General features: G+C 46.6%; 1 protein-coding gene across 2 annotated transcripts in view; it reads left to right on the top strand.

The window, feature by feature from the left end:
- The window catches only part of Masp1 (mannan binding lectin serine peptidase 1), a 72,294-nt gene that overhangs the window by 42,780 nt on the left and 6,408 nt on the right, over window positions 1-23,106 (top strand). Inside the window, exons 9-13 of one of the 2 annotated variants that reach the window (XM_021209130.2) lie at window positions 2,414-2,551; window positions 3,904-3,978; window positions 13,740-13,877; window positions 19,123-19,236; window positions 20,851-21,036. In XM_021209130.2, coding sequence (XP_021064789.1) covers window positions 2,414-2,551; window positions 3,904-3,978; window positions 13,740-13,877; window positions 19,123-19,236; window positions 20,851-21,036 — 651 coding nt within the window. Of the gene's footprint in view, window positions 1-2,413; window positions 2,552-3,903; window positions 3,979-8,077; window positions 10,453-13,739; window positions 13,878-19,122; window positions 19,237-20,850; window positions 21,037-23,106 lie in introns of those variants that run through there. The other variant, XM_029544541.1, reaches the window with a different exon arrangement.

Raw genomic sequence — 23,106 nt, 5'->3', positions numbered from 1 at the left:
AAAAAAAAAAAGAATGCAGAATAGTGCATTCATTATTCATTTAGAGCTCAGGCCAAGAAAGATGTATTGGCAGAAACATAAACGGCAGTAAGAACTAGTCAGCGACACAAGGTATGAGGCAATGAGGCAATGCTGCTCACAGCAGAGTGGTGAGCAGAGCAGGCTGGAGAGAGAGAGAGAGAGAGAGAGAGAGAGAGAGAGAGAGAGAGAGAGAGAGAGAAGAGCATCCTGACTCCAGGGTGTAGGAGGGGCCTAAGACAAACACAGAGCAAGCTCTATACCCTTACCAAGTCAGCTGGGGACAGTTTCTGGTGAACACTGATTGGGTCACCCAACACTGCTCTTGGGAAAGCTGTCTCTTCTCAGAGACATGACTTTCTCCCTGTAGGAAGAAGGATGCTTCTTCCACACTGACTACAATCAAGCTGATATGACCCTTTGTTTTCTGTTTGCCACCCCCTTCTCTCTGGCAGCCATATGAGTGGGCAGAGGGACTTATCAGGGGTGACAGGAAAGCATGCCCTCTATTCAGAAAAATATCTTCTACTAGCATCAACCATTCGAGGCCAGAGCCAAACACTCAGTCCTTCCACTAGGAATGGGAGAGTTGGGTCATGAGGATTATTGAGGCCAAAGGTACTTCCAGAAAGCTCGGGGGTAGGGGGGAAGGGGGGAGGGACAGTAGTACCATCTTCCTGTCTAGGGTAGACACATAGAACAAACATCTGCATCCGGTCTCATCAGGAGAGTACATGTAAGTGTACCTATGGTTTTAAATAGCAACTTCTATCCTGCATTATTGCAGTCTTAACCATCATGTTAAGACTAGGGATAGAGTTAGGATTATAGGGTTAGGATTAGGGTTAGAATTAGAATTAGGGTTAGGTTCGAGGGCTAGGGTTCACAAACTACAAGAGCATCTATATTCTGGCTTAACAATGCAAATTAAGTGATTTGTTCAAGGAACTTAAAGGCCAGGACCCCTTTGTGTAAGAAATATTCACATGATCTTCCTTCCTTCACCTTCTTCTTCTAATCTGGAAGGTTCTGAAATCAGACAAACTGTAAGTTAGTTAACTCTAGTCTATCTGCAAGGTGAGTTTGAAGTCCTAGGTTAGAGATCCAAAGGATTGGCCCTGAGAGGTTAACTGCCCCTGCTTGTCTCAAGAGGAGTCAGTACAATTCAGGGGTAGGTGGGGAGTTTGGAAATTCTACCAGAACTATGGAAATATTGACTACTACTGTCCACATTAGCCATGGAATGTTTACTATTTAACTGGAAAACACATTAAAATAAAAACTAGGAACAGCTAGTACCGTTTACTAAAAGAACACCAAAATCAAGGTCAGCTCTAGTTCTCACACTAACAATAATTCACTAGGTAACTCTAGACCAATAGAGTCTCCTGTCTGGGCTTATCTGTAACATAAAGAGCAAATCTACATGCTCTGCTTCGGTGTCTTTTCTAACGGTGGAATTTCACATCTCTCCGATTCTAGCATCGACTATTATATGTAAGATTAGGGTTTCCTTAAAAGCAGGAGTCATTCCCTAACAGAAATAGAAACCAATAGATTGGGTCCTCAGCCTCTGATGCAGCAGCCATGAAAGATACACTGGCTGAGCTCACGCTGGGCTCCATCCACGCTAGCAACTCACCTAAGGCAAGGTGGCTAGACAAGCGGGCTTCCTGGAGTCTGTCCTAGGAGAAGGCATCTTTGGTCATTTCCTACACTAAGATTATACCCAGCTCCAGCATCCAACCGCTACCAAAGGAGAAAAAGAGCAGGTGAAGACTGAAAGTCTGTCCACCCCTGACTCTCCCTGCATTCTGTGGGCAGATGAGCCGCCTCTAGGAAGGCAACAGAGTGGGGTGGGGCTGTATACTCCCTTAGGAACTGGGGGTTCTTTGTTTGGTTTTGTTATTTTAGTGCTAAGCTCCAATGTGAGCACATTAAATGTTCTTATTCAGCCTGTGGTTGAGACTGGAAAACATGGAAGGTAATTTGGTTCAGGTCAGCCAGAATTTTCTCATTGAGCTATGGGCTTCATGCCTGGGCCATAAAACCAGAGGAGATTGCAAAACGAACTCAAAGTCAAAAAAAAGTTCTAGTGATGGGGAAACTTTGGTCTCCATAAATCTTGGCAGGCCCATCCTGCTCTGAAATTGACGCTAGGGCAGATAAGTTGGCCATATAGTAGGAATATAGTGGAGAGATGCCAAAACCGGAAAAGCCAGCTTTGTAAGTGGCATACCATGCAGGTGCAGGAGCACCAGTTAAATAGGCAATATGACTTCTCTCTGGAACTGTGCATAGTGTATACACTCTCCATCTCGGGAAGACAGATCCCTTGGTGACCCCGAGAGGAAGAACAAAAACTAGCTAAGGGGTCTCCCTTCTTCTCTCTCAGTTGTAGACTGTGGAGCTCCAGCAGGGCTGAAACATGGGCTAGTAACCTTCTCCACCAGAAACAACCTCACCACATACAAATCTGAGATAAGGTACTCCTGCCAGCAGCCCTACTACAAGATGCTTCACAATACCACAGGTAAGCTCTCCGCACTAATGGTAACTCATACTTACTGGGCCTCGGAGCTGGGGCCTGAAGCCGCTCTAGGAGGAATGGCTGCGTGTGCATGTGCAAATGATACAAAGTGTTCTCCCCTTAGGCTTATCATCTGATCCTCACTCCCGATACACTCAAGTTAATAGGTCCGTTTCCACACAATAAATCGTCCCAGGACCAAAGCAACAAGTGCCGCTCCTTTTAACTTGTAATTCTGAAAAAATTCTAGTAAATACAGAGCCTGTTAGTAGAGCTTGAAAGATATACACATCACAGAACTAAGAGGAGGATTGAGACTCTTGTGGAAGTCTGAATCCTCCCAAAACAAATCCCTTTACATATCTGAGGTAGAGCTAGGTTTTCTAGAAGATGGCCTCTATGGCTGACCCCACCCATTTTCAGTTTCCTCCTCTGGTTGACCAGACCAAATCCACCGAGGAGAGCTGTAGGGCTTCTTTCAGTGGCACGTTCTCATGTCTCACACAGAAGTCAGATGGACTGAGAGAATGAAGAGCAGATGAGGAGCAGATGGCATGTCTCAATAGGAAGCCCAACATGTCCCAGACCAGGACCCAAACACAGTCACAGCTGTTGCTGCGCAGGTCTCGTCACACTTTCTGGAGGAGATCCCTGGCTTCCCTTGGGGTCAAGTGGTAGCATGTAGGCCCAGGTTAAAGCAACTGGAACAGCCAGACGGTTGGTCACAGTGAAGGTGTGGGAGGAAATAAGAGGAAAGTTCATTAGAAACGTACCCACCTCTCCTGCGAATGAGGCCTCGTGGCCTTAAACCATCAATACTCTCAAAAACACTCATGGTCTCCATCAGAAAAGCAACCCAGCAGAAAGCCTACCATTGTGTATGTGCACTAGGAACAGTCCCATAATTTCTCTGTATCTCCAAATCTCATCTCTAAACAAGAGAGCACGATACAGCTCACAGGGCTAGCCTCAGACCCACACTGGGCAGTGGACACAAATGTATCTTATTAAGGAGTTTAAAGAAAGGAGAGAAGGGCATATGTGTTGCACGGAGCTTTATGAACAGAGGGTCTATGACCCATGAGAAGGAGACACCTGCCAGGGCCTGGAATGTAGGAATGGGCAGACCACCCTCAGGCAAGCAAAGTCAGACTCAGAGGTCCTAAGGAGCCATGCCAAAGACGGTGGTGTTTATTTCTGGGGACAGTAACTCATAGCTGAAGAGAAGGGCTCATTAGGTTGTAGAGATGACCGGCTCAGAGAACATGATGACAGAGAGAGACCCTGAGAAAAGCTACAGCCATCACATTAGAGTGTAGTCACTTTCTTTCCCCCTCTCCCACCTTTTCACTCAGGTGTATATACGTGTTCTGCTCATGGGACCTGGACGAATGAGGTGCTGAAGAGAAGCCTGCCCACCTGCCTTCCAGGTACCTCACCCACCAAGTCCTCTGTCTCACAGCCTCCCACCCAAGGTCTGTTACGATGATATTGAGAAGGAAATGCCTAGCGTTTCGAATGATATCATCAGAAGGTGAAAGGTCAGAAAGGTCTAGCCTGGCCTCTTCTCAAACTAACCAGTGTCTTAACTTGGCCAAGTTTAGAACCCCAGAAGCCCTCCCTCCCCCATCTCTTTGCTGTTCAATTCTAGTCCTATCCACGTGGTTTTTTCATCCAAAACACTTTGTGTACACATCTGACATTGTGCCAGGGAAGTCAAGAAAATGGACACTCTGTCCTTAGGCACGCACCAAGCCTCAAAGAAGAGGTCAATGTAAGACTGATAACTATAATGTGCTATTGAACCCAGAAAGCAGTATATGCGCAAATAGTTATGATTCTGTCTCCTCCGTGCCTCCACCATCTCCACTTTAAGGTGAAAAGATGTGTGGTAGTAGGAGGTGCTTGAATGCATACGGATATTGGGAAATTCGCTTTGACATTAAAAGTGTAGATGCTTTGCTTTGCACTCACAATGCAACCATGCACCATTAGAGAACCACAGCCCAAGATGATAACTCCCCATGGGTTAAACACAACCCACAGATGTTAACTTCAACATGTACAGTGCTGTGATGTATACATTTCAAATGTCTAAGAATCAAGAATAACAGCAGTTAAATGACGCGGCACTTACGACGACAGTGAAGGAGCGTAGAGATGTTATTGTCTTTTCTGCATCCATCTGTTCTTCTCCTTTAGCAGCAGCTTTGCTTCATCCATGGCTTTTATGTTTTGCTGAATGAAAATGTTGGGCAAGCTGAGAGAGTATATGGTATGAACAACATGCGTTAGTAGCCCTTGGTATCCACTTAGGAGATGTCTAAATATTAGGTTACACATTCAGTCGCTAGGCTGAGGAGGGTCCTGAGATTGATCCTCATGACATGAAGAGAACAGTGTTTGAGTCAGTTCCATCACATGTGCACTGGGCCGCCCAGAAAAGGGAAATCAAGGTATATGCTTCTGTAGGAATGGAGCAGGTGAATGCCAGAAAGGGGCTGGCAAGGTGGGACAAGGAAGATGCCATACCACTCACAGCTAATGATTTTGCTCACCTCAATCAGACTTGACCACAAGCACATTCAAGGATTCAAAGTGGGGAGGACTTTTATAAAGAGCAGAAGAGTGGGTCTGTGGCAAGCTGGAGGTTCAGATGTCCATACGCCTAAAAGATCATATGCCTGAGAGAACTAAGCTTAGTCCCCATCCTGGGACACCACAACGCAATGTGTAAGAGGAGACCACATGCAGGGTAAGGAGTTGAGGAACTGGGTCCCAGGCCTCGATGCTGCTGCTTGTAGGTGGCGTCTTTGGTAAGTGGTGGTGTTATCTGCAGCTAGAATTCCATACCTCAGGAGTGAGTGAGCGAGACCAAGAAAAAACTAGCATTTTCTGCTTCCTCGCGGTCATCGGCCTCACCATGTAAAGAGCAGCTTGGCTACACTGAGTCATGAAATTCTTTTAACATGCAGAGTTGGACAGGACCATAATGTATCATTGAACCACAGGAGAACTTTCCAGATTCATTCCTTCTGGAATCTCGAGCAGCAAGCCAGAACGCACAAACTCATTTCATTCAGCACCGCAATGTCTGCCCTTGTGGGGTGGAGGGTAATAAGCTGCTGCCAGGATTCACCACTTTATTTTACTGACGTGAAAGCTAAGCATCAGAATGCTGTGGTGAGTTATCTGCAAGCTGAACTACAAGATTACTTGGAACATTGTTGTCTGATGCACGGTGCTGCACTTTCCTTGATAGATCATATTTTATTTCTCCTGAAAGTATACAGAATCCTGAAACATAACCTTTGTGTTTTAAGGGACCTACTTCTTTTGGTACCCACCATTCATTTTTCTATCTTAATCTGACTTCAGCATAGCCAAAGCTTTGAAAATTCTAAAAACATTCTCTGTCCAAGAAATTACCAGTAGAAGAGAGCAACATGGACGATTCTAGGCACAGACTCTGAGGTCGTCCTCTCCAACCGCTGCGTCTCACCGAGCTCATTGATACACACCTGGAGTCCCGCCCACTTAGGAAGCTGAAGCAAAATCAAGAGATGAGGGGAGAGAGGCTGGGTTAGAGGAGGAGGATGGTCCTGTCTTGGTGAACTTCCCCCAAAGACCAGTTGTATCATTTTGACCCCTTGAAAAATTCAATGATAAATCAGGAGTAAAATATTATAATGGCAAATGAAGCTCGTTCAGAGAAACGAGACGATTTTCTTTTCTTAATATAATGACTCTGAGTAAGTGAATTGCCTTCCCTGAAACTTTGTTTCTCCACATGCAAATTGGTTGTCCTTCTGTGACCTCAGGATGTACTGACACTTTGGATGGAAAGAGGTATCATTTATTGCTGGACATGAGCTTTGTTGTAACATGGCCTGGTCATCTAGTTGTCCCTTATCAGATTATGGCCTTTGTCTGCTCGATGAGTTTTTATGAGTTTTCAAAGTATGTCACAGACCTGCCTTGAAATGTCACTGCTCTTTGTAACGAGAGACTGGCATTTAACATCAGAAACCAGGCCAAAAAAAATTTAGAAGATCTGTTTACATATGGCTTGGAGTAAAGGGCAGGACAGCCTGGGATCGTGGAAGAAGCATTTGGCACCAGGAAGAAGAGCATCCGAAAAGCATTAGCCTGTTGTGAGCCTCCCAAAGTCACAAGGAAACCCAAATGCCTCTTGGTCTCTTAAGAATTGTTCTAAGTACCCAAGAGGATAGCCTGAGCATTGCAACAGGAGGTGCAAGCTCCCACTGACTTCAATCACCCTTCTCAGGGAAGGCCCATACGGGTCTGTTCATAACCAGGAAGGGGTTGCTACTGAAGACCTGCTCATAAGCCAGAGGAGTTTGGCTGTGGGAGCCTGGTGACATGTGTGTGCTCAGGGTGTGGCTCAGATGAGCGAAGTTTTCTCTCTTAAAGGTACTGAGGGATCCCAGGGCGCAATGATGGGTGATCCTGACCAAGGCTCAGGCATCATTGCCTGTGGATTATGCCACCCTTTCCATGCCCTATAAAGACTGAGCCATAAGTCACAAGCCCCAGCGAGTCCTTTAGGCCAGAGAGATGATGTAATCCTATTGCCGTAACCGTAACACATGATAAGGCAGTGTGGGATACACATGAAACACGATCTCGTGGCATCGTTTAGGCTCCGCAACCTGACGTGACAGCCATGTCACCTTGAGCTCACCTCGACCTCTAGCAAATGGCAATCGTATATAAGCTGTGGACATGACAAAGAGAGAAATTTAAAATTTGTAGGTCATCTTTCAGAGGTTGAAATCCAGAAACAGGAGCTCTGTCTGACTCAGCTCACCTAGAAAGTTGAAAAGTTAAGTCAAGAACCCAAGTGTCCCAGTCTGGCATGAGATCTGCAGAATTCTCACTGAACTCAGTAACCATGCCACACGCTGAATAAGTCATAAAATAAACACTAGTAATACACCCATTCTACAGATGAAGAAACTGAGTCTCTGAAAGTCACTTAACTTGCTTAAGGTCCTCTAGTTCATAATGGGGGTTGGGAGCTTGACATCTGACTACTATAGGCTGATAGATGGCCTTTTAGGATCTCTTGATTTCTCTGTGGGCATCTAGAGAAAACTCCAGGTGGTTCTCTGAGTACCTGTAGGGCAGATGGCTTCTGAGAGATAAGATACCTTTTTAGAGAAGAAGGGGTATAAGGTGTCCTCTGCTCACGATGGTCTGGCTAAATATGGTCCAGTGCAAAAGTGACTTAGCCACAAGTGGCTCAGGTTGGACAAGGCCAAAACATAAAATGATTTGGTACTGGAATGGTTCTGGTTATGGAGTTCCAACCTAGACATAAGGCCAACTCAGAGAGATTTAGATGTGACTGAATCCCAGCTGAGCTCTCCTAAACCAGCAGGACTTGGGCAAGTGAGGGTCCTATGGTGGCATAATCCACAGAGGGAGTAGTGTGACTTTCCTTTGGTTCTTCTCCCATGGTTGACTCTGCCCCTGTCTCTTGTTTCCCCTTCTTCCTTCTTGCAGTGTGTGGGCAGCCCTCCCGCGCCCTGCCAAACCTGGTGAAGAGAATCATCGGAGGTCGCAACGCTGAGCTTGGCTTCTTCCCATGGCAGGCCCTCATAGTGGTGGAAGACACGTCGAGGGTACCAAACGACAAGTGGTTCGGGAGTGGGGCCCTGCTCTCTGAATCCTGGATACTCACAGCAGCCCATGTACTGCGTTCCCAGCGCAGAGACAACACAGTCATACCCGTCTCGAAGGAACATGTCACTGTCTACCTGGGCCTTCACGACGTCCGGGACAAATCAGGAGCCGTCAATAGCTCTGCTGCCCGAGTGATACTCCATCCAGACTTCAACATCCAGAACTATAACCATGACATAGCTCTGGTACAGCTGCAGAAGCCTGTGCCCTTGGGGGCCCACGTCATGCCCATCTGTCTACCAAGACCTGAGCCTGAAGGTCCAGCCCCTCACATGTTGGGACTGGTGGCTGGCTGGGGCATCTCCAATCCTAATGTGACGGTGGATGAGATCATCCTCAGTGGCACACGAACCTTATCAGATGTCCTACAGTATGTCAAACTACCTGTGGTGTCACATGCTGAATGCAAAGCCAGCTATGAGTCTCGGTCAGGCAACTACAGTGTCACAGAGAACATGTTCTGTGCTGGCTACTATGAGGGTGGCAAGGATACGTGTCTTGGGGATAGTGGTGGGGCCTTCGTCATCTTTGATGAGATGAGCCAGCACTGGGTAGCCCAAGGCCTGGTGTCCTGGGGTGGACCTGAAGAATGTGGTAGCAAGCAAGTATATGGAGTCTACACGAAGGTCTCCAACTACGTGGACTGGCTATGGGAGGAGATGAACTCCCCGAGGGGAGTCAGAGAGCTCCAGGTAGAACGGTGAAGGCAAGTCCTTCCTCGGGCCGGCTACCCTGCCCCAGTTCAAGTGAGGCTGCACCATACACTGCCGACAGCATAGTCCATGATACTTCCCAGATCAAATAAACTGCAGCACACTCATGTTCATGAGATAGGCCCAACCCCCAAGACTGGGGTTAGCAATATGCAAGGGTAATCTCTAGGCAAGAGAATTCAGTCCAAAGCTTCAACCTAGCCTCTTCCTCTCTCTGAGCTTCTCCTCTCCAGTGGGGGTGGGGTTTCCAGAAGGCGTGGGTCCTCTCTAAGAGTCAATCACTCCTAATCACTTTTCAAGGCCGTGGAGCCCAGTGTTGATGTAAGAAAGCTTGGTCCTGATCATTAGGAAAGGATTCCTTCAGCTAAAGTCTATACCCGTGTATTCATCCAGCTCTGGTTTCTAGGCTTGCACTAAGCCTGGTTCTTCCTCTAGGAAATAACAATTCAGGTTTGGGGGACCAAGAGCAGAGCTGAGCTGTGCCTCAGAGAACACTGTCTGGGAACACTTTTGTCCCTGGGATTTGTCTTAAAAGCTTCCTGTAGTGCAAGGCTTGTGCCTTGTGCCCTCTGTTAGTTTCAGACCACCGAGAGGATACCACGAGGGCTCTGCTGACTGAGGGAGAAGAACAGGCCGCAGCTTTCCCAAGCCCTGAAACACTGCTGTCCACTCAGAACACATCGGGCCCATGAGCCACTCCAATACCAGTGAGCACCATGAGGTGTCAACACCTGCCACTCCACACAAACACAGAGCAGCCCTCCAGCCCTGAAAAGTAGCCTGCCCCCAGCCCCATGTGTGGAGACTACTTGAAGAAAGAGAAGACTGCCCCACTGTGCCCCATTGCTTCTCAGCAGGGAAACAGAAGAAAACATGGACACAAGACTTGCCAGGTCACTCTAATATTTGAGACTAGGCTCAACCCAGAGCCTGAGCTCAGTGGAGAATCTACCAAGTGGCATACCCCAACCCATCTACCCCTTGCTGTTCTGGGAGTCAAGGTCAAGGAATAGAGTCTCACTCACTGGGAAGAGACGGAGAGCCGTGAGTCCTGGGTTCTGTCCCTAGCTCCATCTTCAGCTGCCCACATGACTTTTGCTATCATTTTCTCCTGTGAGCCTCAGTCTCCTCATCTGGAAGGTGAAATCAGAAGGTGTCACAGGGTCTGACCAGCGCTCTCGATGGGCACTGCCCTGAATCCTAGCAGCATCTGTGGCTCTCACAGGCCGAGTGCTCACTATCCCAGGGATCTCCGTCAGAAAAAAAAAAGCAGCTGGAAAGGCCGGGAGAGGGAATGTGGAGGGAACTGGGAAGGGTCATCAAAACACACTCCGATATCTATGAATGGCACATGTAAAGGATATTATATTTTGTATATTTAATATCATGGGCTCTGCTACTCTATAAGGGCCTCTGCACTCCGTTTCTCTTGTCAGGGGTCTTCAGTGGCAATAAATCTATGGATAACCAACAACCCTGGCTTGAGAGTTTGTTGCGAAGTGAGTTTGTTCATTTTGATCTTTTAAAAAGACATATGCTTTCATTAAGTTCCCACCCCCATTGTAGGCACAGCTGCTGGTGTCTGGGTACCATCTCAAATGGGTTAAGGAGGAAAAGGCAGTGCTTATTGACTACTGACATAACTTCTTTCTCAGAAGTAAGGCTGTAACTCCCATCACTTAAATGCCTACAATTTACACCCATGGCTCCAAAGAGCTTGCACTAACAGACAAAACAGAGCTATGTGTATACTGATGTTAATAGAAGCCAAGTGAACTAACTGTCACCAAAGAAATGAGATCTAAGTATTGTGAGGATGTAACTAAAAGAAGGTGCAACTCTGTCTAACTATGGAGACTCAGAATGGCTTAGCAGAGGTGACAGAGACCACAGGGGAGGACGGAGAAGGGGCACAGGGGACAAGAGAGGAAAAATGGGCAGGAACAGGCATTAGTTGAAGATGCAGGGGACACTGACAGTCAGTCATAAAAGCCCTGCTCTGCACTGTCTTCTAGCCAGAGATCCTCTGAGTGCATCCTGTTAGATTCATGTTGCGGTACTTGTTGTCAAACACTGCTAACTGCTGAATCTTCCCACCTGGAAATTCTGAGTTTAGCAGATCTGAGTACAGCTATCGTGTCAGGGAAAGTGGCAGGACAAGACTGAGCTACTGGGTGTCTTAGTGAGACATGGCAAATCCCCACCATGCAAGGTAATGCAGACAAGGGAGTTTAGGTCCAGGTAAGTGGTGCAAAGGTTGGGCCATAGGCATCTTCTAAGACGCTGCACCAATGGGAACGCAGGGCCAGCATTGCGCACTGTGAGAGCCGTGCTTCTTCATGGGGCACACACATGGTTTGCCTTCATTTGGGGTTTGTATCATACTTTTGGGTGTGTGTCATGCTTTATATGCTGTTGAGGACTAAAACAATGCTAAATTAGCCTTTGAAAGCTTTACACACTGCTGGTTTCAAAGACTGTCGTGTCTTGAATTTGACTACATTTCTGATTTGTACTTTCCATTAGCTGTGTTGACTTTGTACTATGGCCTGTGGCTTATTTGGAGTGCATGCTGGGACATGGAACAGGGAGATACAGTGGCCTACATCTAGTAGTCTCCCATCAGCTTAATGACTGGTAAGATACAGACGTGAAAGACAAGGGCAGTGACAGGAATGTGGCCAGTTGGGACATCAGAAGAGGTCTGGAATAACCAGGTGAAGGAGGAAGGTTTGTGGATGATGAGGGCCAGGGCTCAACTTTGCTAGGTTTGAAGGGCTCCCTAGGTTTGAAGGTTGAAGTAGAAACCCACCTGAAAGTGTGTATCGCCAGTAAGGAATCATGAACTTCAGAAGAGAGGGTACTTTGAAGTCGAGAATTGGTACTCGCCAGCCGTAGGCGGAATAAGGCCTGGAGATAAACGGTATTGTCTGGTGGAAGATTGCAAAATACAAAAGGAAGCCAAGGGTTTCCAAGAGAACACCAAGGCAGAAGATGAAAGACAAGGAGGAAAAGTGCTTCAGTAGCCAAAGAGAAAGACTGGAGAGCTGTGAAGTAGTTACTCATGTGGTGTGGCATGAGGGCCTTGGCAAAGACCTCTGGGGTGGATGTTCATCAAGGTAGGATCCAAGCTGCTGTCGCCCTTTCTGAGGGACTGTCAGGGTGCAAGCTGCCTGTGTTTGAACTGTCTAACACCCCAGTCTCTCCTCTCTTTCCCTCTTAGGCAACCCCCTTTCTTCCCTCCAGCCTGAAAGGCTTTCAACTGTCCCCTGAGAGGCAGGAAGCTGCAGTAGCATCGTCCTTGTCCTGTGGCATCCAGGGAAAAAATTTGGTTCAGTACTCAGGCTCTGCTTCCTTCAAACACACAAATCTTTTATTCTTACCACAGTTCCTAACTTCAAACAAAAGTCTGTTTTCCCCTCCCCCTGTTTCTGCTTTGTTCTTTGAAGTTGAAGTCTATCTACCCTTCACTTAAAAGGATGGCCAGCTTTGGTGGTTGGGGAGCCATGGACAAGAAGAGGTTGTAAGAACAGAGAGAACACATCAGACAATTTCAAAACGAGCATTCTCCCATTTATGGAAATATCAGTGTTAAGGTTCCATTTAGGACCCAAAGCTACCAGAGTATATGTCTGTAGAATATTCCAGTGGCTAGCTTATTTTTAAGTCTGATCAGTAAATAACACTTTTATCTAAATCCAGGTCCAAAGAGAGGCAAGAATTATGAAGGGTTTGTGTTCTGTCTGCTTTGGTGAGGCTTCGTTGCGAGGGAAAAGAGACACTGTGGGATAAAAGAGAAGTTGATACTGTGTGTTCACGCATGCATGCTCGAATGCATGTGTGCATGCGTGTGTGTGTGTGTGTGTGTGTGTGTGTGTGTGTGTGCATATGAAAAGCCTTGACTCTGTTTTGCAAAAGAAAAAAGAAGAAGAGATAAAAATATAGATGGGCACCCATCCCCATACCCTGAGTGTCTGCTGGAATGGAACCGGATGTTGGCTGTGGCCGGAGCCTAAACTGCTTGCAGCACTGGGAGATGTTAAGGATGTGGTCAAGGGTGCAGCATATTTGCCAGTGATTCAGTTCAGTCTTTGCTTTGAAAGTGGCACGTGGCTGCCTGGATCCAGAGAGTTCTAAGGGTCCTGGGAGCCATATATTGCTCAGAGTTAATGATGCTGGCTGGAGCAGAGCAAGCCCAGGGTTGGGGTCAAGTGATCTAGAATTATATTCTTGCCATTTCCCCATAGAGTAACTTTTGGCAAGCCTGAGACTTTCTTTAGACTTTGACTTCTTGGGGTGTGTGATAGGAGGAACATACTGGATGGGTTCTAAGGGCATTCAGCCATAGGTTTGTCTATGAATCCACAGCAAGGAATGCAGGGGATGAGGGGATTAAGCACAAAGACCTTCACTGCAGTAGTGTGCAACTCCACAGACCTGGAGGAAGGCTTTGTCTGAGGATAAGAGCCCCCAGTGATGGAGCATGAAGCTTCCTTACTAGGAATCTAACATTTTTGAGTGACAGAAATCCAACCTCAATAGGGAAGGGTAGGGAAAAAGAAAGGGGGGATCTACAGGTTTGCATAACTGAAAAAAACATGACCAAACCCAGTAGGTTTGTTTTCTTACCAGAGCCCAGCACTAGGATGTGACACTGGCCTCAGCCCTTCACCTTCCATTCCACTCTTCTAACAGAACAATAAGCTGGTAACCCCAATGGGAAAGGTGGAGTACAGCGTGTAACCTGTTCCTCCCTCCCTTGGCTACAGTGTGTGGTCTCCCCAAGTTCTCCCGGAAGCAGATCTCCAGGATCTTCAATGGCCGCCCAGCCCAGAAGGGTACTACTCCATGGATTGCCATGCTGTCACACCTGAATGGACAACCCTTCTGTGGGGGTAGTCTTTTAGGTAAGGAGAAAGTGAAGGGGCGAAAGACCCAGGGCTGGGAACAGGGTAAAAGCTAAGGACCAACCTTCCCTTGAAAGCTGGCTGAATCTTCATTGAGAATCACTGCCCCACAAAGACAGTGTGGACAAGGAAGGCTGCAACTGGAACCAGGGCAGGCATACTCCTGTTCTCATTCCTTGAGCTGTGGAACACATCCTGGTTCTGGTCAGTCTCCTGACAGACTGTTGAATATAAGTTACAAGTCAAGGTGCATACATGTGACACAGAGCTGGGATGGGCCAAAGCTGCCAGGTCAGAGAGAACCACACACACACACCCCAACACACACACACACACACACACACACCCTCCCAACCACCACCAATCCCAGTAGCAGCCTTGGAAGTCGGTGAAAATGGGCTTTAAAGGGTCTTCAGTGTGTACTTGAGAACTCATGTCAGATCCTGGGAAAAGAAACTGGTTTCCAGGCACATTCTGACCAGTTCAGTGGGGGTTAGGGCACAGGATAGGACCAAGAAAGAGAAGGGAAAAGCAAATAACCAGAGATCACCAGGGACAGACTGAGACAAAGGGGGTAGCAGACATGGACCTAGAATGTAAGAGGGAGAGAACTAAAAACAGAATAAGACAGAAATAGAGGTGACAAGTGACAAGTAGAAGAGAGACTAGTAGGCCCCAAGACACCCAAGGGAGAGGAAAGATCAGGAAAGAAGAACGGGAGGGTGGAACTCTGTTGAAGGAAGGAGAGGCAGAGAGGTGGAGAAGGAGCGTCAAGGGCAGTGGAAGGAAGGAAGGGAGACCACTTATGTTCCCAGCTTTGTCAGAAGAGTGAAAAATGGACTTTACTCATTGCTTTAAGACTTTGAAGTTGCTTTTCAAACATTGACTTTTTACGTCAATAGTGTTCATCCGGTGTCAGAACTGGTTGCACATTTATGTTGGAAAACTGAAATTCACTTTACCATCGACCCAGCTAAAAGCTCCTTCGCACTTGGCCCTCCCTGACAGCTCTGCAGATCGGTAATCTCTGCTACTGCAGCTATTCTTCGTGATAGAGGTGGGGGGTGGATAGGAGAGAGCAGAGACCAGGAGGGTTTTAATAGACCGAAGAAGAGGCAGAACACTGTCTCAGTGTCCACACTGAGGGTCAATGGGGGTGGGGAGCTGGCAGAGTTCAAAGGTGAAGTTAATCTCCGGGCAAGTCAGAGCGTACACATGGACTCATCCAGAAAGCCTTGCTCTAAAGCAGGGTTTCCTAACCTGGGCTAACCTGGGTATCTGAGCCCACTTTACCCACTGCTCTAATAATCCCTCGCCATGGGCAAGTTCAGGATGTGCCCAAGGGAAGAGAATGTTCTACGCTGAGATTTGTCCAGAACATGTGACTCCTTCTGAGAGAGACAAGTGGATTCTGGGAGCGCTTCAGAAACAGCCTCTGCCTTTGACTCTGAACTACAGCCTAAGCCAGACCAACCCTGTCTGTAATGATTTTTTTTTTTTTCTGCTTGGCTCCCACTGGACATGTCCAGGCCTCAGTTAGTGCTGTTAGCTCCACTGAAGGAAGGCCAAAAGCTTGACTCTGCCTTAGACAAACATCAAGAATGCATTCATTCAGGGCAAGATGGCAGCCAAGAAGTACACTAGGATACTAATCAAGAAACATTAGCTTATTGTCACTCCGGCCACACCACTGCTCTGAGGGCCTGTAGTTGTAATGACTTGGACTGGCTCTGAACAGTGGTCCTCAGCCTCGACTGCAGTCAAATTACCAGAGGATCCTTTCATATGCTTCTGCTGCATATGGCCGGGCTGCAGGTCACCATGCTGACACCATCGCTAACTCTCTAAGTGCTTCCAATGCGCAGACACCTCGCTGACTGCTAACCATAGTTCTCAGTACTTGCCAAGTTGTCATAGTCACACGTACTACTTGGGAGATCTTGCTAATGACATTCTTCATTTCTAAGGAATCTCCAGGTGCCGCTAATACTGACATCAGGGCCACAACCAAGCAAGCAAAGCTGAGGATGATGGCAGTTCTCACCGGATTTTTTTTTTTTTTATTAATTGGTTATTTTATTTATTCACATTTCAAATGTTGTCCTCCTTCACAGTCTCCCCTCTGCAAACCCCTCATCCCAACCTCCCCTCCTGTTTGCCTCTAATAGAGTGCTCCCCCACTCCCACCTCACCCCTCTAGCATCCCCCTACACAGGGGCAACAAGCTTCCACAGGACAAAAGGGCCTCCGCTCCATTGATGCCATAGAGGGCAATCCTCTGCTACATATGTAGCTGGAGCCATTGACCCAGCCATGTGTACTCTTGGTTTGGTGGTTGAGTCCCTGAGAGCTCTGGGTGTCAGGTTAATTGATAATGTTGTTCTTCCTATGGGGTTGCAATCCCCTTCAGCTCCTTCAGTCCTTCCCCTAGCTCTTCCATTGGTGTCCCTGAGCTCAGTCCAAAGGTTGGCTGTGAGTATCTGCATCTGTCTTAGTCATACACTGGTAGAGCCTCTCGGAGGGCAGCCATACCAGGCTCCTGTCTGAGAGCACTTCTTGGATCAGCAACAGTGTCAGGCTTTGATGCCTGCAGATGAGATGAATCCAAGATGGTCCAGTCTCTGGGTGGCCTTTCCTTCAGTCTAGGGTCAATTTTCAATCTATCTTGATGAGATTATATGGTCGATTTTGGAGAAGGTACCATCAGGTGCTGAGAAGAAGGTATATTCTTTTGTTTTAGGATGAAATGTTCTGTAGATATCTGTCAAATCCATTTGGTTCATAACTTCTGTTAGTTTCACTTGTGTCTCTATTTAGTTTCTGTTTCCATGATCTGTCCATTGGTGACTGTGAAGTGCTGAAGTCTCCCACTATTATTGTGTGGTGTTCAAAGTGTGTTTTGTGCTTTAGTAACATTAGTAACATTTCTTTTACAAATGTGGGTTGCATTTGGAAAATAGATGTTCAGAACTGAAAGATCGTTTTGGTGGATTTTTCCTTTGATGAGTATGATGAGTCCATCCCCATCTCTTTTGATAACTTTTGGTTGAAAGTCTATTTTATTGAGTATTAGAATGGCTACTACAGCTTGTGTCTTGGGACCATTTGCTTGGAAAAGTTTTTTTTCGGCCTTTTACTTTGAGGTAGTGTCTGTCTTTGTCACTGAGGTGTGTTTTCTGTATGCAACAAAATGCTGGGTCTTGTTTATGTATCCAGTCTGTTAGTTTATGTCTTTTTATTAGGGAATTGAGTCCATTGATGTTGAGAGATACTAAAGACCAATGATTGTTGCTTCTTGTTATTTTTGTTGTTAGAGGAGAACTTATGTTTGTGTGGTTCTCTTATTTTGGATTTATTGTGAGAAGATTAATGCCTTGGTTTTTCTTGGTGTAGTTTCCCTCCTTGTGTTGGAGTTTTCCTTCTGTTATCCTCTATAGGACTGGTTTATTGGAAAATATTGTTTAAGTTTGGTTTTGTCATGGAATATCTTGGTTTCTCCATCTATGGTAATTGAGAGTTTTGTTGGGTATAGTAGCCTGTGCTGACATTTGCATTCTCTTGAGGTCTGTATGAAATCTGCCCAAGATCTTCCGGCTTTTAGAGGCTCTATTGAGAAGTTTGGTGTAATTCTAATAGGTCTGCCTTTATATGTTACTTGACCATTTTCCTTTACCACTTTAAATATTCTTTCTTTGTTCTGTGCATTTGGCACTTTGATTATTATGTGACAAGAGGAATTTCTTTTCTGGTCCAAACTATTTGGTGTTCTGTAGACTTCTTATGCGTTTATGGGCATCTCTTTCCTTAGATTAGGGAAGTTTTTTTTTTCCTATGATTTTGTTGAAGATGTTTACTGGCCCTTTGAACTGGGAATCTTCACTCTCTACTAAACCTATTATTCTTAGGTTTGGTTTTTTTCATTGTGTCCTGAATTTCCAGGATGTTTTAGATTAGGAGCTTTTTGCACTTTGTATTTTCTTTGACTGTTGTGTCAGTATCTTCTACAGTATCTTCTATGCCTGATATTCTCTCTTCTATTTCTTGTATTCTGTTGGTGGTGCTTACATCTGTGACTCCCGATCTCTTTCCTAGGTTTTTCATCTCCAACGTTATGTCCCTTTGTGATTTCTTTATTGTTTCTATTTCCATTTTTAAATCCTGGACGGTTTTGTTCAATTCCTTTACCTGTTTGATTGTGTTTTCCTGTATTTCTTTAAGGGATTCATATGTCCTCCCTTTAAGGGCTTCTACCTGTTTATCTGTGTTCTCCTGTATTTCTTTAAGGGTGTTAATTCTGTCTTCCTTAAGGTCCTCTATCATCATCATGAGATGGACTTTAGATCAGAATCTTGCTTTTCAGGTATGTTAGGGTATTCAGGGCTTGCTGTGGTGGGAGAGCTGGGTTCTGATGCTGCCAAGTGGCATTGGTTTCTGATGCTTATGTTCTTACAATTGCCTCTAACCATCTGGTTATCTCTGGTGTTAACTGGCCTTGCTGTCTATGACTAGAGCCTGTCCCTCCTGTAAGCCTGGTTATGTTGGACCTCCTTGGGTCAGGCTGTGTCTTAGTGTGGGAGAGGGTTTGGAGCACCTGATTTGTGTGCCTGGCTATGGCTAACCCCCTTAGAGTCAAGCTGACTGTGAGTGTGGGCAGGTTAGTAGGTGCTGGAGCAAAAGATCTGTTCCCAAACAAGTTGCATACCAGAAAGAAGATATGTCTCCAGCAGGACAGAAGGTCCTGTGTCTTCTGGGCCCTGGGGGTAGGAGGTCCCATTTAGACCAGGTACTGAGGTGGGGTGGGGGTGAAACTCATCTGTGAACCTGGTGGTGTCAGAACTCCTGGGGCTCAAGCTATCTCTGGGTGTGGGCAGGAGGGGGCAGGACTGAAGAACACAACCTGTTCCCAGGCACAGTTGTGAACCACCCTCACCATATTTGTGAGGATCCATTTAGAGATAGTGGATACTCACCCATGCCATGGGCCTTAAGAAAGCTCAGAAAACCTCTTTATAATGTCTAATCCTGGCCTAGATTGAAATGGGGAGCTAGAATCACAGACACAACTCATCTTCAAATAGGATCATGTGAGTGACTGGCTTGGGGTCATGAACACAATGTAGGTGTGTTTGGATGCTTATAGGGCCTTGGGCAGTGCTCTTGAGTTGCAGTAAGAAACTTAGCTTGACTCAATGGGAGGCAGGATGGAACAATGCAGGCCATAGGATGTGTGTGCTCTATTCTTCAGGCTCCAACTGGGTTTTGACGGCTGCTCACTGCCTCCACCATCCACTTGATCCAGAAGAACCAACCCTACACGACTCATACTTGCTCAGCCCTTCTGACTTCAAAATTATCTTGGGTAAGTTCGGGCCAAGGCTTCTAAAGCCAGCTGTGGTTCTCAGAACAGAGTTCCACTGCCACAATTTTCAAGGCTCCCCTTTATAAAATAAAGACCACCTGCTGGCTCAGTTCAGTTTAATGTTCTGCCAGGGTTCAATTAAGAACTAATGTTAAGTTAGCAGCAGCCTGTAAACTTCATAAGGAAAGCAGAGGCTGTTGCAAGAGGGAAGCAGGGAATTTTTGAGGCATGGGGGCTAGTAGGGAAATGTAACGGTGAATTAAATTGCTTTGACTCCCAGCTGGTCACACAAACGCTGCACCCATCCAAGAGCTCTCTAGATTCACGAATGGGAGACAAGCATGCCAGCTCATTTTGATAAGCCTTGACTAGCTCAATGGCTGAGCATTTCTAATCCTCCTCGTGGCTAGCATACATTCTCCCCTCCAACTTTCCTGAGTCAACTTGCTAAGTCGACATTTCATCTCTACTACCCAGCCCCCACCCAATCAGGAGTGGGGGGTGGTTCCTTTGGCTCCTTTCCCAAATTCTTACATGGCTGGTAGCTTTCTTTCCTGTAGCTCTTGAATCTGATCCCTGTCCCCCAGAGTCATGGCAATTCCCCTTCTCACCTCCCTCTGTTCCTTGCCCTCACAATCTAAAAGTCCCTTCTCTCTCATCCTGCCAGCCATTGGCAACTTTATTTCCCAATCAGAGCCAACCCGGGGCAGGCATCCTTTAGTGTCTGAACAGATTCCCAGGTGATTCTGGTGGCTGAATTAAGACAAAGCATTAGAACCAATCCCCAACAGGGAAATACCTTTTTCATGTACATCAAGTCTTTAGTAATTAAAACTTTGTTTTGGGAATTAAAAAAACTCTCCTTTTGTGACCTAATCTGCATTACAAATTCGTCTCAGAGGACCAGAAAGATGGCTCAGCAGATAAGAGCACCTGCTCTTGCAGGGTACCAGAGCTGTTTTTCCATGTCAGCAGTTCACAACCCCAGTAATGGAATGCATCATATATGTATGTGTGTATATATATATATATATATATATATATATATATATATATATATGGAATATATATGCCCTTCACCCTGCTCACCTCTATCTCCCTGACCCCTGCCCAGCCATGCCTTTTTACCCCCAATACTCCTCTATTCCACCTTGCTCTATTGTCTCCCCTACCCCAACCCTCATACAGACTTTTTTCTGGTCACATGAGTCCCAGTCTAGTTTTCTGGTCTTTGCTCATATATTCTTCTAGCTACATGTGCATATGTAATAGTCTAAGGCTAGGATATATATATGAATATGCAGTAGCTGTCTTTCTCAGCCTGGGTTATCACGTAGTAAAAGCCTCTAACTGAAGTACCAGAGAGGCTTCATTAAGTAATCAATATACAACCCAGACAATAAAGGGTGATTATTGTCAACTGGACACTCTGGTTGATAATAATGTCAGAGGTAGAACCATGAGCCTATGAGGGGTATGGAAGGTAGGACAGGATGGCTGAGAGGGTGGTAGCAGACTGAAGGACTTAAGGCTGGACCAGGTACTAGATGGGCTGGGGCTGATGGGGAGTAAGAATCCACTGCACTACTGCCTCACACACCTTCCCTGGCCCAGGAAAGCACTGGAGACGCCGCTCAGACGAGGACGAGCAGCATCTGCGTGTAAAGCACACCATGCTCCACCCACTGTACGACCCCAGCACGTTTGAAAATGACCTTGGTCTGGTGGAACTGTCAGAGAGCCCGAGGCTGAACGACTTTGTGATGCCTGTCTGTCTGCCTGAGCAGCCTTCCGCTGAAGGTACTTGGTTTAGTCAGGGTTACTATTGCTGTGGTGAGACACCACGACCAAAAGCAACCTGGGGGGGGGGGATTATTTGGCTTGCACTGGTCTTCACTGAAGGAAGTCAAGATAGGAACTCTAACAGGGCAGGAACACGGAAGCAGGAACGGTTGCAGAGGCCATGGAGGGGTGCTGCTTACTGGCTTGCTCCCCGTGGCTTGCTCAGTCTGCTTCCTTATAGACCCCAGGACCAAGGCAGGGATGACACCACCCACAATGGGCTGGGCCCTTCCCCACCAGTCACTGATAAAGAAAATGTCCTACAAGTTTGCCTGTAGCACAGTCTTGTAGAGGATTATTTCTCACCTGAGATTCCCTCCCCTCTGGCAACTCTAGCTTATACCGGGTTGGCATAAAGACTAACCAGCACAGTATCTCTCCCCTGACCGCATCCTGTACTGCAGCTGTGGCGATGACAAGGTGATCTCCTCCAGAGTTGCTGAGGCTGTGGTAGGACACCTCCTCTCACAGGGTGTGTGTGTGTGTGTGTGTGTGTGTGTGTGTGTGTGTGTGTGTGTGTGATTTCCCACTGCTTCCCCCTACAACAAAATTGGAACTAATTCCACGGTGACACAGTTGTATTAGGTACAAGGTAAACAGGCGTACTTGCTTTCCATACACACAAAACCAGCCTAGTGACTATGAGAGAGGAGTTAGCATCAAGTATTGGTGAGCTAACTAAGTAAAGGGGGAAATTCTGAGAAAGGAGAGGTGTGCCTGCAGGAAGAAATTATTGCATGTAGCCTGGGGGGAGAGGACTGAAGTAAGAGGCTGGAGTGAGGGAGCCTGGGAGAGTAGAAACTGTCCCCCTTTTCTGACAACCTCATTAGTCAAGAAAACCTGCCATTTTACAGTGCCACCCCCAGCATGATGAAGTAGCACACAGAGAGAAGCATGGCTGGGGGTGAGGGGATGGCTCGGGCTGGCAACAGAGCCCTGCCATAGCATGCTTGCCTTGTATGCTCTGGGCTCAAGCTCCAAGCCGCAGCCCTACACACCCAATAAATGGTGACAGGACAAGCTGCAGCTAAGGTACAGTAGTTGATCACCAGCATCGTTCGAATTATAGTGCTGGCTTTCCTGGTGAGTCATCTTGAGGATGCCATCAGCCTCAGTAAACTTAAGTCCTTCACCTCTCAACTGGATGCAAACCCCCATCAGGCTGCCTGTGTTATTAAAATGAAATGCCATAGTCAGAACATGTCCAGCTAAGGGCAGGAGGCCAACCCAGGCCAGCTGGCCTCCTTTTCCTTGGAATTCGGTGTGTCATATCCTCACTCATTTCCTGAGGATTAAAGATGTCAAATTAAAATAAAAAAATAAATTAAAAAAAAAAAAGCCGGAATCTGAGAAATGCTTAAGAGAAGTGAGCTGGCAGGAACTGTGTAGGTAAAGCTGGCTCTGATTAATCAGGCACTGTGTACTTCAAATGTTCCAGCTCCTGGCCCTCACTAACTTATTTACACCCCCTGGAAGCCTTGGAGAACATTTTCGGAGTGGCTTACTGCTATGCCCATAGATTGCTGCACTTCTCAACTCAAGCTAGAAAAACGTCTTTCTTCTGAAGACAGAGATTAACCCAAAGACCCACAACTGGTCAAGTTGCAGAGAATAAGAGGCTGAGGAATGCTCAGGCCTAAATGAGACATCTGTGTCATCATACCCCTGGCAGGCCAGGGTTCAGGGATCTCTGAGGAAGAGGCAGGCAGAAAGTGATGGATGCCTACAGGAAGGCTCACTTCTGGAACTAACCGGGCAGCTGTGCCAGCCATTGCGATAGAACGTGTAAGACCTTTGCAAGTCCAAGCCAGACAAAATCCCATCGTGAGGAGGGTAGGTAGGCACAAAGTCTCACCCTAACTGAAGAAATATTGGCAATTGACAGCTTTTGTGAAAGGGTGAGTCAGTTTAATTTAAGGGTGCAGCCCCTGGAGGGTCAACCACACTCCAGTGTAAGGCCACATGCCCAAGAGTAACAGAGACTAAACAGATTGGATCTGTTGGGTTTAAGAAAAGAAGGAAGGGAAG

Source organism: Mus pahari, chromosome 12, assembly GCF_900095145.1.
Source record: "Mus pahari chromosome 12, PAHARI_EIJ_v1.1, whole genome shotgun sequence".
Classification (NCBI taxonomy): domain Eukaryota; kingdom Metazoa; phylum Chordata; class Mammalia; order Rodentia; family Muridae; genus Mus; species Mus pahari.
Note: the sequence above shows the minus strand (reverse complement) of the source record. Positions and strands in the feature narration are given on the sequence as shown.